This window comes from Microtus pennsylvanicus, chromosome 2, assembly GCF_037038515.1.
Source record: "Microtus pennsylvanicus isolate mMicPen1 chromosome 2, mMicPen1.hap1, whole genome shotgun sequence".
Taxonomy (NCBI): Eukaryota; Metazoa; Chordata; class Mammalia; order Rodentia; family Cricetidae; genus Microtus; species Microtus pennsylvanicus.
The window spans coordinates 8,248,123-8,262,986 of NC_134580.1; the positions used below are offsets into that span (position 1 = coordinate 8,248,123).

Below are 14,864 nucleotides of genomic sequence, written 5' to 3' on the forward strand. Positions count from 1 at the left end.
AGGTTGGGGTATAGAGCTAGTTTAGGGGGTATTATGTCTCGGTGGTCTTCAACCACCTCCACACTCCTGCAAGCCAGAAACCATAGAACCTGCCAGCTTCTGCCAGTTCAAAAGCCTTTGATGAATGGAGTGGGCATTTCTGGGGTAATGAGTGAGTTGCAGGATGCCAGAGTCCTGGGCTGTTTAGACAGTCAAAACTCTGGCTGGGAAGAGGCACATGGCACAACCGTGGGAGTACCCAGGCCAGAGTATCCCCTAGACTCTCAGTCCATCACCCCCAGGCCACTAGCCTGCCTCCTTTGATCTAGGTTTGCAGAAGTACAGACATTTGGTTAGCTGGAGTTTGCCACATAGGGCCAGCAGCATTGCCATTCAAGTGGCCTGGCATCTGTCTCCTCTGGGGAGTGATTGAGCCTGAGTCCTGGCTTCAGGAGGCTCCTGGTGAGACAGCAGTACAGGCACCTGGGCATCTGCTGGGCACTGGGGTGAGGCCATGGGGTCAATCTAGGGACTTTCGGGAATATGGGTGTACCCATCCCAGGGAGCTTTCAGGGGCCATTCCCTGCGGGGCTATGTTTGGAGCTGCGGGGGCTCGGCCATCAGCAGTGGTCTATCAGCAGATGCTTCATTCGGGAGATGATTGTCACCCTGGCTCTGTGGGGTGAGCGCAGAGGGACTCTGATGACCATGATGTCACGCTGCACATCAGACAAGAACCAGGGCTGGCTTTGAGGAGTCAGCCCAGCTCTCCCGAGTCCCTCCTGGCCTGTGAGAGGAGAGCTACCTCAGAACCTGCTCTACCCATAGTACATGGCATCTTCCTGCAGAACAGGCAGAGGTCCCAGCCCAGCCTCAGATGGGAAGACCTGAGGCTGGAGTGAGAAGCACCCAGTTAGCCTCAGACAGGCACAGTCCTGCTTCAGCAGCCTCTCTGCTTGCACACCCTGGGCTCCAAGGAGCTTGTAAGATGCCTGGGCACCTCCTTTCCCATAGCCTGTCTGGCCCACAGACTCAGAAGACAGCCTGCTCCTCTTTCACTGTGACAGGGAAATGGGACTAACTTCTGTGCAATTTTGTATCCTCGAGGCCCTTTTTAGTAATACAGATTTAAGTAGCGAGCCCTGTAAGGGGCTTTCTGCCTGTATGGTCAGGTTTTATAGAAGGGCCTAGAAGTTCATGCTCCATGAGCCCTTTGACAGATTTCCTCCTTCACCACCTCCTGCCAGCACCTGCCCATGCTTCCTGAAGCTTGCAGCTGCCATCCCACAGGGGCCTGCACATCATCCTAGGGTCTCCAACTCCTCATGTTTTCTTCCTAGGTAAGTCCATGGCCTATATGCGTGGTGTGTATTTCCGAATGAAGGACGAGGTGTTTCGGGGCTCACGGCCCTATGAGTCTGGGCCCCTGGAAGAGTTCCTGAAACGGGAGTTTGGGGAACATACCAAGATGACAGATGTCAAAAAACCCAAGTAAGCCATGTTCCCCACCTGCCCAAATCTGGGGAACAGGACAGCTCTTCATCCCATCTAGATGAGAGACCCCTGAGAACATGGGGAGACTGTCTGCATGAATGGAGAGGAGAGGAACCAGGAGGGTCAGAGCTGGGTGGCCTGGAGCTTCCTGGAGAGAGCAGGGCCTGCTTCTTCCAAGCCAACTGGACCACTTTGGCAGACGTAATGAACTCCTTAACCTTTCGTGGGATATTGTCACACTAGACCGTGCTTGTTCCCTGACCTGTCACGTGGCATCTCTGCTGGACCAGCTCGGCAATGCCCATGGAGGGGAAGGAGGAGGGCCACCCCAGGGCAGCTGGAAGAGAAGTAAGCTAAACAGCAGGCAGGGAAGCTGCTAAAGAGGCCCCAGAAGAGCCTGCAGCGTGTCGCGGCTCTGAAGACAGGCCTGCAGCAAGGCCCATATCCTTGGCCAGGCTATGAGCTTAAAAAGGCAGGAACATGGCAGCCTTGTCCTCTGTAGCCCTGGCCTCTAGCACAGACAGGCCGTTGGACAGTGTCTGTCAACCTGCTGAGTGACTAGGGGCAAGAGAGAGGAGGGAGCTGCCTGGAGGAAATGGAGCGTGAGCAAGGCCCAGCAGCTTAGGGTTGTTTTTTTCCAGCAGGAGGGTTGTTTCTTCCTTCTTTCTTTTTAGCTTTTTGAGACAGGCTCTAGTTGTATGGCTTTGGCTGTGAGCTGTTGTCTAGATTAATGACTGATACGAAGGGGCACAGCCCACTGTGGGCAGTGCCATCCCTGGGAAGGTGGCACTCAGTTGGATGAGAAAGCAGGCTGAGCAAGTCAGCAAGCCATGCCTAGCTTCCCTGAGAGCTATAACCTGAAATTACCCTGTCCTCCACGGTGCTTCTCACAGTTTCTGTCATCTTAACTGAGACATGTAGTAGATTCAGTTCTGAAGTTCACTGTTCAGGTTTGAAGACCTATCTAAGTATGAGAGGGGAACCCTGGAGTCCCCCCACGATTAGATTTTTAGGGCCTATGTGGTATTTTATGTATTTTAGCGTTTGTTTTATGAAATTAGGGACTCTAATATTTGGCACATAGTTGCCGTCTGTTGTCTCCCTTGGAGGCATTCGGTCTCCTCTGTGTAGATTCTGCCCATTGCTTGCCTGCTCCGTGTTAGGATGCAGACATGGATTCTTCTGTTATGTCCGTGTGGTCTCTGCCAGGGTTTGCCCTGGCGTCTTTCAGGTTTTGGAATCCTGAGTCATCACTTTAACTTTTTTTAAAAAAGGTTTATTTATTTATTATGTATACCTCCATGTATGCCCGCACACCAGAAGAGGGCACCAGATATCATTACAGATGGTTGTGAGCCACCATGTGGTTGCTGGGAATTGAACTCAGGACCTCTGGAAGAGCAACCAGTGCTCTTAACCTCTGAGTTTTTTTGTTTTGTTTTTTTCAAGACAGGGTTTCTCTGTAGCTTTGGAGCCTGTCCTGGAACTAGCTCTTGTAGAGCAGGCTGGCCTTGAACTCACAGAGATCCTCCTGCCTCTGCCTCCCTAGTGCTGGGATTAAAGGCGTGCACCGCCACCGCCCAGCTCATCACTTTAACTTACGTCTCTGCTAGCTCATTACCCCCCCCCCGCCCGTCTTTCTCCTTGTGTGTTTTTCCTCTGTTAAATTAGGTTAAGCTCGTATTAAATGCATACTTATGGCCTCTAGATCTTTTAACTTCTCTTGCATTTTCTTTTTTAAATTTTTAACATTTATTTTAGAGAGACACAGAGAGAGAGACAGAGAAAGAATGAGAACGTGAACGTAGAGGTCAGAGGACAAGTTTAGGATTGTTTCCTTCCAGCGGGTTGGTCTCAGGTTGTCGGGACTTGCAGCCAGCTGAGCCAGCTAATCAACCAGCCCTCTCTTAAATTTTCTACCTTCTTTCTCCCCCTTTTTTCTTTTTTCTTCTTTTGAGACAGGATTCACTATATAACTCTGGCTTTCCTGGCAGGCTGGCCTCAAACTCACAGAGATCCACCTGCTTCTGCCTTCCAAGTGCTGGGACTAAAGGTGTGCGCCACTGTGCCCACCTTCTACCATTTGATCTCTTTGTGGTGCAGTCTGGTTAGTTTCTTACCTGTTTTCCAGTCCACTGATTCTCTCTGTTGCTCTGTTATTTAACCTATCTGCTGATTTTTTTTAAAAAAGTTCATTATATGTACATATGGGTGTGCATCCCCCACCAAAAAAAAAAGCACTCTTTGGTCTTCAAAGTCATTACCTGTAATCTCCTGTCCCCCCAAAATATCACGAGACAGTCCCTGCTCAGTGACAGAGTGCTTGCTTAGTGTGCTCCCAGCATTGCAGGGCAACAGAGATGTTAGGACGCCTGCATTTGTTGTTTGCTGTTCTGCACACAGCAGCACTGTGGTCCGTTGCAGCCCATGCATGTGTTTTGCGGTCACTAGTCTGCCTTGACTCAGTGGCTGTCTTCCGTCACTGAGCTTTGTTCCCAGCTCTCATGGTGACCTCTCCTGTGTGCCCCTCCCTGCTGGGATGTTTCCTGTCTGCACTGCTTCTTAATGTGAAAATCAGATTCTTTGAAACTCAGAGTGGCCCTCCCTGCAGAGGGTTTTGTGTCATCTCCTAGGTATGCAGGCTTGCCACCATCGCTGCCACTTTCACTGACTGGGTGGTTGTCATGGGAACTCTGACTTTCCCTAGGTGATGTGAACACAAACTAGGAGTTCAGACAGGCTAGAAAGCGTCTCCCATTAGACCTCACCTTTGGTGGACTTTGGCCCTTGTGTATTCATCTTGTCAGGGGTCCTATCCTTTTAAGCAAAATTTATCTTTTCATTGTGAATGTGGACATATCCCCATGTGTGTGGGTGCCCTCAGAGGCCATGGATTCCCTGGCGCTGGAGTTACAGGTGATTACGAGCCTTCTGTCATGGTTGCTGAGAACCAAACTTGGGTCCTCTGTAAAAGCAGGAGGTACTCTAAACCACCCAGCTGTTGTCAGCTCCTCTCAGGCTTTTACGACTAAAATCAGGGGCTGGGGGGATGACTCAGTGGTGAAGAGCACTGGCCGTTCTTCCAGAGGACCGGGTTCAAGTCCTGTCCTTCACTGACACACGTATGCTGCTATTGCAGTTAGATCAACTCTGTGACAGAGTACAGAGGGTGGCTAGCTGCTGTGGTGCTGAGAGCGGCCGATGAATGTCCTCTCCAGGGAGGGGACTGGAGCTCACAGAACCAGGCCTCTGCAAGGATCTGAACACACCCTAGTTTCCCAGAGCCTGTGCCCGGGCTTTTTATGTCCCAGGGTTAGGAGGAACCTTCCTTTCTGTTGTTAGTTTATGTGTGTGAATGTTTTTCCTGCGTGTGTGCCTGTGCACTACATACATGCGTGGTGCCTGCAGAGCCCAACAGAGAGCCTCAGATCCCCTGGCCTAAAGTTATAGATGGTCATGAGCCATCCTGTGGGTTCTGGGCCCTGAACTCAGGCCTCTGAAAGAGCAGCAGGTGCTCCTGGTTGCTGAGCTGTCTCTCCAGCCCCAGCATGCAGCCCGCTCACTGCTCTCAGCGGCCTTTCAGTGTGGGCTTCTACCCAGCTGAGTAGTTACACTGTTGCCTTGTTTTTAAACCACTGGCAGCACGCTGAAGGCTCTGCCCCAAACCTTGCTTTTCCTTACCTCTCCTCGATCTTGGCATTCATGCCTCCCAGTAAGTCCCATCTTGGGTGTTCTTCAGTGGCCCTGCACTCGGCCTGCACCCTTGGAGTAAGGAGTCGCAGCGTTATGGCAGCTGGCTTGCCGATGGACAATGATATTCCCGGTCATCTATTTTTAAACCAGATGCTGCCATTGGTTCTGAGCAGCCTGTCTGCTGCCCTGGCGACCTTCTGGGGTGGGTGAGTTTCCAGAGTGGGCTTATTGGATAGAGTGAAACACCTGTGAGTAAGGCAGGCGCCATTGGCCAGATTCCCGCTTAAACCGCCCCAGGTTCACAGGAGATGCCAGGGAGAAGCCCACTACGAACAGGGTCCAGGGCATGACCCTGGAGAGGAGCTGATGGGCGGCTGGACCAGCTCTCCTCTGTTGCTCCCTACAGGGTGATGCTGACAGGGACACTATCTGACCGACAGCCAGCGGAGCTCCACCTATTCCGGAATTACGACGCACCAGAGGCCACTCGGGAACCTCGCTTCAACCAAAACATTAACCTGAAGCCACCGACTCAGCCTGCAGGTCAGAGCCAACTGTTTGCTGTGTCCATGGGAAGAGCTAGCTGAGGCTGGAAGGGGGTGGGGAGTCACAAACGGGGCACTGGATGCCCTCCCACCCATATCGCCATCTTGGCTGGCTAAGGACAGCTGTTGCTGGAGGCTGTTAGGAGCGAAGAGGCCCCTGGAAGTCCATAGTGACAAACAACCGCTCATCGGGATGGCAAGACCCAGCAGCAAGGCCTTATGGGTCCTGTTTCTAAAGACTTCCTAGTTCCCCTCTTCCTGTACTGAAGGGACAGGTCTTATGTCATTGAGTCACCCTCTTTTCCCACCTCTAGACCAGCTGGTATGGCGGGCAGCCCGGAGCAGTGGGGCAGCCCCAACCTACTTCCGGCCCAACGGACGCTTCCTGGATGGTGGGCTGCTGGCCAACAACCCCACGCTAGATGCTATGACTGAAATCCATGAGTACAATCAAGATATGATCCGCAAGGTGAGGGCATCACCATATACCGCTGATGAGAACGGGCCACTTTGATACGCGTCTTTGCCCGTTTACAACATTCAGCAACAGTCATATCTCTCACTGGGCCTATCTGATGGGCACTGTCCGTGGTAGGAGACTTCTGAGGCCCCATCCATGCTGAGCGCAGAGAAGGCTGTGGTCAGGGCTCGCACCTGCTGGGAGTGGGGAGGGCAGTGTACAGCTGCTCGCCTAGCGCTACCCAGCTGGGCACGCTCTTGCCTTGCAGAACTTACATCCTGCTTAGAGACGCCATAAACAGGAGACTCTCCTGAATGTGTCGAAGGCAGGAGGAGGAGGGGGCCTGTGTGGGAGAACTGAGGTCTGGGACAGGGCTCCTGAGCGTGGAACCAGTCCTGAGGCAATGAGCCAAGGGCAGGCAGTGGCCCTCAACCAAGTCGTGAGAGCAAGGTAACAAGGCCTGTGCACCAGGGGAAGTGGAGCAGCGCTGTGGGGAGCTGGCCCTGCCCCATTCCTCACTTCCACTAGTAGCAGTGCCTGTGTGAGTGCCCTGGGCACTTGGGATGCCATCGCTGTGCGGTGCTGGAGAGGCACCGAAGTCCAGCACAGCCCTGGAGCACCGAGATGCACCCTTGGCCTCGGAGATGGCGGGTTCCTCAAGGAGTTCAGGCAGTCTCCGATTTGTCCAGTCAAAGTCAGAGTCTATGAAGGATGAGGAGCTGGGGTCCCTGAGTGGGAAGGAATTCCATCAAGGTCACCCAGCAAACTGGCAGCAGAGCTGGTTGAGCAAGTACAGGGCTGCCTCTAGTCAGAGCTTCACCCACTCCCCACCACGTGCCCCGCAGGCCTCTTCTGTCATGCTCACACCAGCTGTCCCAGGGAGCAGCTGTAGGGCTGTTCAGGATTCGAGTCTGGGCCTACTCCTGTTCACAGCCTTGTACCCAGCCTTGGCCTCTCTCTGGCCTGTGAAAGTTTCCTTACTACCTTTGTCCTCCTCACCACAGGGCCAGGGCGACAAGGTGAAGAAGCTCTCCATAGTTGTCTCTCTGGGGACAGGAAGGTCCCCTCAAGTGCCTGTAACCTGTGTAGATGTCTTCCGCCCCAGCAACCCCTGGGAACTGGCCAAGACTGTTTTTGGAGCCAAAGAACTGGGCAAGATGGTGGTGGACTGTGTGAGTTGGTACCCTTCCCCAGACCCTTTCCCTCAGGGTCCACCTCTGGCCAATGCCCCCACACACTGCCATGTCCGTCCCTGTCAGCCGGCTCTGGGGGACAGCCTGACCAGGTCCCACTGGGGTTTCACATGTCCTTTGACTGTAGCTCTCTGTCTGTACGCAGCTGTGTGGAAGACCAGATGCACAGGGAGGGGATGGTGGGCTCTTTGCCACCGCCCTCACTGCCACTCAGAGATCCTGAACAGATTCCACACAGTTAGGCCAGTCACCGAGGTCCAGAGAAGTGGACCTGTTCAGATCACTCTGCTGATGAATGACTAGAACCCAGGGATCTCGGAGGGTGGGTGGCAGGGTGTTGTGGCCCGGGCTTATGGGGCCTGCTTTCCTCAGTGTACAGATCCAGACGGTCGGGCTGTGGACCGGGCCCGGGCCTGGTGCGAGATGGTTGGCATCCAGTACTTCAGGTAAGCTTCGGGTCTGGCCTGACTCCTCCCAGGCCTGGCGAGCCCCACCCACCCCCATGTCGCCAACAGAGGTCCTTGCCCACTATCACGCGATGAGACTCATTGACACACATAACTGCCAGCTCTTGATGTGGTCTCTCCCAGCTTCAGGGCAGTGCTCTGTTCCCCAGCCCCTCCCCAGCCCAAGTTCTTGTCCCCACCCAGGCTGGGTATGCTGGGTGACCCTCTTCTTTCTCCCAACAGACTGAACCCCCAGCTAGGAACAGACATCATGTTGGATGAGGTCAGTGATGCGGTGCTGGTCAATGCCCTCTGGGAGACGGAGGTCTACATCTATGAGCACCGGGAGGAGTTCCAGAAGCTTGTCCAGCTGTTGCTGTCGCCCTGAGCCCCCAGGCCCTACTGGCAGGGGTGGGCCAGGTCACCCAGCACACTGAGGACCAAGCTGGGCCAGGCAGCTCTGTGTCCACCTGAGGACTGGGGCTCAGAGCGCAAACAGTTCCCCACAAGGCACCTCTCCTGACCCACCTGCACTTTGCCACTCTGAAAGCCCAGAGTCCCCTCAGCCCTCTTACCAAACTGTGAAGGCCAGCTGGCTCCCTCAACTGCCCTACATTTCAGTGAGAGCAACACTAAGGTGCCCAGTGTGCCCAGAGAGTTCTCCTAGGTTCCCTGGCCACGGCAGCCCACCCCTTCCTCCCTCTTCCTGAAGTCAGGGACTAGAGAAATGGGGTTCCACCCCATCATTAGGTGAAATCCAGGCTATTGAAATCCAACCCCATTTGACTTTGCCCCTCTACACCTGCCAGCCACCCCACCCCTGCAACCACCCCACCTTAAGAGCCCTGCCAGCTCCCAAAGGTCAATTTTGTGCACACACTCTTCTCTGGAAGGAGAGTGGGCAGAGGTTCAAGGCCACCTTAACTGTGAAATAAACGGGTTTAGAATCAAGTTCACCTGTGTAGTGTGTACTGCGTCCCAACCCCGCTTCCTCAGACACGACCGGGACACCCTCTTCTCTGGCCCTGATATAACTGACAATGGAGTGGGCAGTTAGTGCCCGACCCATCAGCCCAGGGAAGCTTATGGGAACCTCATTTGAGGCGTGGCAAGGGTAGAAGGTCTGCCCACATGCTGGGTAGTGAGAGAAGAGGGCCACACTCTGCCCCAGCTCTGTGGGACTCGGGTTCACGTCATCCTTGCTCTGACATTAGGAGGCGGGGAATTAGGGCTGGGGAGGGAACTCAGAGGTGAAGTACTTGCCCGGCATATATGAGGCCGTGGGTTCCATCCCCAGCACTGGGGGCAGGGGTGCTAAGTGGTCAGGGTCCCCCTCAAGGCGTCGGGTCCCAAGCAGAGATGAGGCCTGTCAGAGCAGTAAGTCCTCCACGTGGGTTTAGCTCCAGGATGCCCCAGCTTGCTCCAGCAGGGAGGTCCATGTTCCAGACCTATACGGTGGGCAGGGCTATATAAGGACTGAGGAAGGCCTGGGGGCTCTCAGGCACAGGGCCTTGAGTAGGAGGTGACCTGGGAAAGTGGCTCATCCACGCATGCCCACCAGTACACGCCCAGACGGTAAATAATTGAAGGGCCGGTCACAGGAGCCCGCCTGCGTCATAGGATGCCTTCCCCACAGGGTCTGGTTACGCCCCAGATCGCATTGACACCCCCTGGCTGGTGAATAATTAAGCAGCCACCCCCTTCCAGACAGGACTCCATCTGCAGGCCCCGCTCCACAGCTTCCTCGCGGCCTGCTGCCTGAGAAGCAGAGCACTGGGGACCTGTGGAGACTTACCCCAGCACTCCCAGCCCTGCGAGAACCACCGGCCTCCTCAGTTCCAGCGCCACCTTCCATGGCCCCTGAAATGGACCAGTTCTACAGGTCCACTATGGCCATCTACAAGGTGAGCTCATGGGCCATGACCAGCATGTAGCGGCCAGGTTGGCTCCAGGACAGAGGGAGCCCCAGGTGTGGGAGTGGAAGGGAGTCTTTGGGAATTGTATGCAGCACCCTTCCCCCTGCATGCCTTGCACACCCTCACCTGGGAAACAGCAAGTAGCCAGCTTATTGGATAGATGAGAAACCGAGCCTACAGAGGTTAAACACTTGTTTAAGGTCAGCAAGGGAAGAGGAGGCGCTGCCGGGATTGGAGTCAGGACCTAAATTGGAAGTGTCAGGATTGCCTTCACTGTCCAATGTTCTCCAGCTGGACCCCAGGGGTCTCTTTGCACAAGGCGATATGCGGGGTGATATCAGCAGCCCCAGGAATCTATTCTGGTGAGGCCTGGGCACAGGACAGGCTGCAATATGCCACCAGAATCTATTCTGGTGGCAGCAGATTGCTGGGCTTCATTCAGCCAGTGAGACCAAGACAACTCTGAGGTTCTTCATGTCAGGAGGGAGCAAGCCTCTCCGGGGCAGGTGTGTGGCAGAAGCTCTCTGCCAGGGGCTTCTGGCTTGAGTCTGGCTCCCCAAAGATGCCTCCGAGACTCTGTAGGAGGGAGCCAGGATTCTGGTGACCTCAGAGGTCAAGGCGGGCTTCACAGGGCTAGGTGCCTCTGTCCATCTATTTCTTTCCACCATGGCCTGCATCCTTTCCCCTCCGGTCCAGAGCATCATGGAGCAGTTTAACCCTGCACTGGAGAACCTGGTGTACCTGGGCAACAACTACCTCCGTGCCTTCCACGGTGAGTGTCTGCCCTGGCGCTCAGCCCCTGCCATCACTGGGGCAGCAGCCCACAGCTTAGCACTCCTTCCTAAGTGCTGGGCTCACCCTCAGCCCTAGGTCCCACAACCCACCCATGTCCCAGACACTCCGAGACACTTTCCACACAGCCCACTCCTCACTAGGTTCCCTGCCCTTAGCTTTACAGTACAACTACCCACACCTTCGTGAGCACACAGGTTCCTGCGGCCCTCCCACGAGACCCATGGGGACGGTCTTCCTCGGCCGCAGGCACCTACCCAAGGGCACCTTCCCCCATTCCGCCACATCTCAGTGTCCCCCTGCACAATCAGGAGCACAGACTGAGCACTGGCCTGACCTTTCACCTCTCCTGCAGCTCTGTCCGAGGCAGCTGAGGTGTATTTCAACGCCATCCAGAAGATTGGGGAGCAGGCCCTGCAGAGCTCCACATCACAGATTCTGGGTGAGGTTCTGTCCTCTTCACCCCCCACCCCCAGCCTCTGCCTACTGTCGCAGCCCAGCTCTTTCCCTGTGGCTTTATTGTTTGTTTGTTTTTTTTTTTTTGAGACAGGTTTGAACAGACAGAGTAGCCCTGGCTGTTCTGGAACTCCCTTTGTAGACCAGGCTGACCTAGAGATGCGCCAGCCTCTGCCTCCCGAGTTCTGGGATTAAAGGCGTGCTGGCCTGGCTTGCCTGTGTTCTTATTGTCTCCTCAGGTCTAGGGCGTATGTGGCCCATGCTCTGGGGTTCATTGGGGCCTCCTTCTGCACATGTGCTTTCCTAGAAGCCCCCACCTCAGCACAGGCCTGTGGCCAGTGCTGGGAGTCCCATCTCTCATGTTTGCACCCCACTTCTTCCCTTACCCTCCTGGTAGATCAGAGTTACCAAGTCTTGAGTCAGATCCATGTGTGAAATCCTTGGACTTTGGTCCCCAGTCCAGCCAGAAGTGTTCTGACTGGCTTCTGGCACGAGGAAGGCAGATGGAGCAGGCTCTCCACACTAAAGACAGCCCCTCTTGCCTCCAGGTGAGATCTTGGTTCAGATGTCGGATGCTCAGCGGCACTTGAACTCGGACCTGGAGGTGGTGGTGAGTATCAGGCCGCCCTGGGCCCTGGCAGCATCGCTCGAGCAGATGGGCGTCAGCTCAAGAATGAGGCCCAGAGGCTGAGGAGATAGGCGCCCCGAGTGGTAAAATCCTTGCTGTGCAAACCTGAGGGCCTTGGGTCAGGTCCTAGCACCTTGTAAAAGTCCAAGCATGGTGGCACACCTGTAATCTCAGCAGAGGGACGAAGACCGGAGGATCCTGGGACTCTCTGACCAGACAGATAGTCTGTGAGTCAGTGAGCTGTAAACAAGTGAGAAACCCTTTCTTGAAAAAAGCTAAGGTGGCCATGGAGGAAGTGACGCCTGCCACTCACATGCACATGTGCCCCCCACATATGGACACATACCATCCCACACATGCCTATACCAGAGAGAGAGAGAGAGCACCGGCCCGCTCTCAGACCTCCGACTAGGGTTCACTTCTTAGACTCTGCTGGCCCTTGACAGTATGAAGACAAGTTGGCCTGGTCGAGCCTCAGCAAATCAGCTGCCACCGCCTTTTCTGTCCCATTTTTTCGAGGAGCTGAGTCTCAGGGTCTAAGGGGCACTGCCCCCTGTTCCAGAATGAGTGGAGGAGCTGAGAAGAGAAAGGCCTGCAGCACCATGCCCAGGACATAGCCCTTCTCCACCACGGCTCCCCTTTCCAACTCCCTGTAGCAGCCATGGGGATCTGAACGTGCTGCTCCATTGTCTTGGGGAGTGAATCCAAGTGCCTTGGCAAAGACCTCAGGCCTGGCACACCCAGCAGCGCCGTCCACTCCCGAGTCCCAGCCCTGCAGTCTGGGACAGGTGCCCCTTCCCCCAGCAGGTTCCATGCACCCTTTCTTCCTGACGCCAACAGATGCTTCTGTTTGCTCCTAGCCACATGAGAGTGAACGCAGGAAGCTAGTTCAGGCTCAGAGCCCGGCTCCACCACTTACTGGGTTTGGTACCCTTGGACTCTGGACCTCAATTTACCTACCTTAAAAAAAAATGGAAATAATCACATTTCCTGGTAGTGCTCCCTAGTGGGGGTAGAATGAATCAATAAATTGAAGCTGTTTACTACGGCTGGGGTTATAGCTCGGTTAGAGTAGAGCGCTTGCTTAGCACAGGTGAAACCCCGGGTTTGATCCCAGCACGCCATAAAACGGGCATGGTGGTGTACACCTAGAACCCCAGCATTTATGAAGCAGAGGCAGAGGGACCAGAAATTCAAAGTTACACCCAGCTGCATAGTGTGAGACCTTGTCTTAAGAAACCATTTTCCTGGCAGGGTGAGCCCTGGGTTCTTGAGCTGGTCTATGGGCTAATGAGACCTTAATTTGTCTATGCCTGCTCCTCTCAGCTACAGGATCAGCAAAGGCACTACTTTCTTTGTAGCTCCAGGTCCTGTGGCTTCTAGGTAGGGTTCCCCCGATGTGGAAGGAGACTGAACTGTGGGAAGGGAGTGGAGCGTGCTATTATTGGAGGAGAGATGGGAAGATTCCCAGAGGGCACAGGGGCAGAAAGCAGCAGACCAGAGTCTGGAAGCTGGGCAGAGTGGAAAGTGGGCATACACTGATGGTGAAGAGGCCTTGGAAGACTCAGAAGGGGATTTTGACCGACAGTTCCTGGTTTCTAACTTGTGGGGGCCTGGATGTTAGGGTACCCTTTGGGGCTCTGTTTGACACAGAGACCAGTTTTCCTCGTGGAAAATGCCTGTGGTACTATGGCGCCAGGACTTCACAGACACTTGGTAGCACAGCACTAAGTCCCCAGCACATGCTTAGACTTGTCCTTGGTTATAGAACTTGGCTCTCTGTGTCCCTGTGGTTCACCTGGCTGCACCAGTGTCACCCAGACCCACTCTGTAAGGAGAGCTGCCTCTCCAGGCACCAACATCTTGGCTGTGACAACTGGGTAGGGCCCCCAGCCAGAACCACACCAAGCAGGTTGTCCCTTTGGTTCTCCATTCCCTACGGATCCTGGGCACTGTTTGTTGGAGGTGGCTGGGATACAGACAGAAATCTCGCCCTCCCACAGCGAGGCAAGACCAAAAGGACAGCCAGGGACCGTATGTGCTCCACAGTAAACTCAAACCTTGCAGTGGAGAAAAGGAGTACAGGGCAGGGAGCGTTTGGGAGGATTGCAAAGCCATGCCGAGAAAGGGGTGGTGGGGAAGAAGTTCCCCCAGGGCCAGGAACACAGGCTACAGCATCAAGGAGCCAGCAGAAGATGAGATGAGCCAGTAGCAGGGCCGTAGGGGCCATGGGGGTCACTGCTCTCCAGAAGTGGCACTATCCCTGGCTCTTTGAGTAAAGAAGAGATAGGCTCTGGCTTAAATCTCTTTCAAAACTTTTAGATAGCAAAATTATAGATAAATTCAGCGAATGTCGCTATGATAAGATGGTGCGGTCCAGCGTCATCATTAGCATTCAGGTCTAGAACTCAGTCTGTCCCCAGACCCGGGCACTGGAAACCCCTCCTGTGTGCCATCAGACCCACAGCCCCCCCCTCCCTGCACCCACAGCAGTGAATGTATAAGCTGGCACTTTTTCAGTTTGCCCCCCAAATCCAATCCCAAGACCTAGAATGTGAGGTTTTTCTTTGTAAAGACAGGGTCTCTCTGTGTAGTCCTGGTTGTCATTTCTTCAGGTCTTTTTAAAAACGGACTTCCCTGAATTTTCACCCTTTCTTTTTGTTGGCTGCTGAGCACCTGGGCCCCTTGGTCTGACCTCCTAACTCCTGGGAGTCTCTGCCTTGTTCCTGGCTCAGTCTGGCGGATTTTTCTGTCCTTGGATCTTTCACCCCAGACTTGATCTGGATCCTTCTGTTGGGGAGCACCCTGCTCTGTAGACACACTTATGAATGGGGTTCCCCAGCTCTGCCAGTTGACCGAGGAAGCGTGGTTACCTAAATATGTCTGTCTTAGTTAGGGTTTCTGTTACTGTGAAGAGACACCATGACCATAGCAGCTCTTATAAAAGAAAACATTTAATTGGGGTGCCTGTGTCCTGTAGACAGGTTTAACCCATTATCTTCTTGGTGGCGTGTAGGCAGACATGGTGCTGGAGACAGAACTGAGATTTCTACATCTTACTCCATGGGCAACAGGAAGGGAACTATGTGTCCCACACTGGGTGTAGCTTGAACATTAGAGACCTGAAAACCCACCTCCACAGTGACACACTTCCTCCAACAAGGCCATGCCTACTCCATCAAGGCCACACCTCCTAATAGTGCCACTCCCTATGGGCCAAGCATTCAAACATAGGAGTCTATGGGGGCCATTGCTATTCAAA

General features: G+C 54.3%; 2 protein-coding genes across 12 annotated transcripts in view; both read left to right on the forward strand.

Annotated features, from left to right (window-relative positions):
• The window catches only part of Pla2g6 (phospholipase A2 group VI), a 37,472-nt gene extending 28,711 nt beyond the window's left edge, over positions 1 to 8,761 (forward strand). For all 10 annotated transcript variants that reach the window (XM_075959910.1, XM_075959903.1, XM_075959909.1 and 7 more), the window contains 6 exons: positions 1,320 to 1,470; positions 5,573 to 5,709; positions 6,026 to 6,180; positions 7,176 to 7,343; positions 7,737 to 7,810; positions 8,054 to 8,761. In XM_075959910.1, the coding sequence (XP_075816025.1) occupies positions 1,320 to 1,470; positions 5,573 to 5,709; positions 6,026 to 6,180; positions 7,176 to 7,343; positions 7,737 to 7,810; positions 8,054 to 8,198 (830 nt within the window). In that variant the 3' untranslated portion in view covers positions 8,199 to 8,761. The remainder of the gene's footprint in view (positions 1 to 1,319; positions 1,471 to 5,572; positions 5,710 to 6,025; positions 6,181 to 7,175; positions 7,344 to 7,736; positions 7,811 to 8,053) is intronic.
• A 733-nt stretch (positions 8,762 to 9,494) lies between these two features.
• The window catches only part of Baiap2l2 (BAR/IMD domain containing adaptor protein 2 like 2), a 29,953-nt gene continuing 24,583 nt past the window's right edge, over positions 9,495 to 14,864 (forward strand). Inside the window, exons 1-4 of one of the 2 annotated variants that reach the window (XM_075963507.1) lie at positions 9,495 to 9,714; positions 10,423 to 10,498; positions 10,874 to 10,960; positions 11,523 to 11,584. In XM_075963507.1, coding sequence (XP_075819622.1) covers positions 9,664 to 9,714; positions 10,423 to 10,498; positions 10,874 to 10,960; positions 11,523 to 11,584 — 276 coding nt within the window. In that variant the 5' untranslated portion in view covers positions 9,495 to 9,663. The remainder of the gene's footprint in view (positions 9,715 to 10,422; positions 10,499 to 10,873; positions 10,961 to 11,522; positions 11,585 to 14,864) is intronic. The other variant, XM_075963509.1, reaches the window with a different exon arrangement.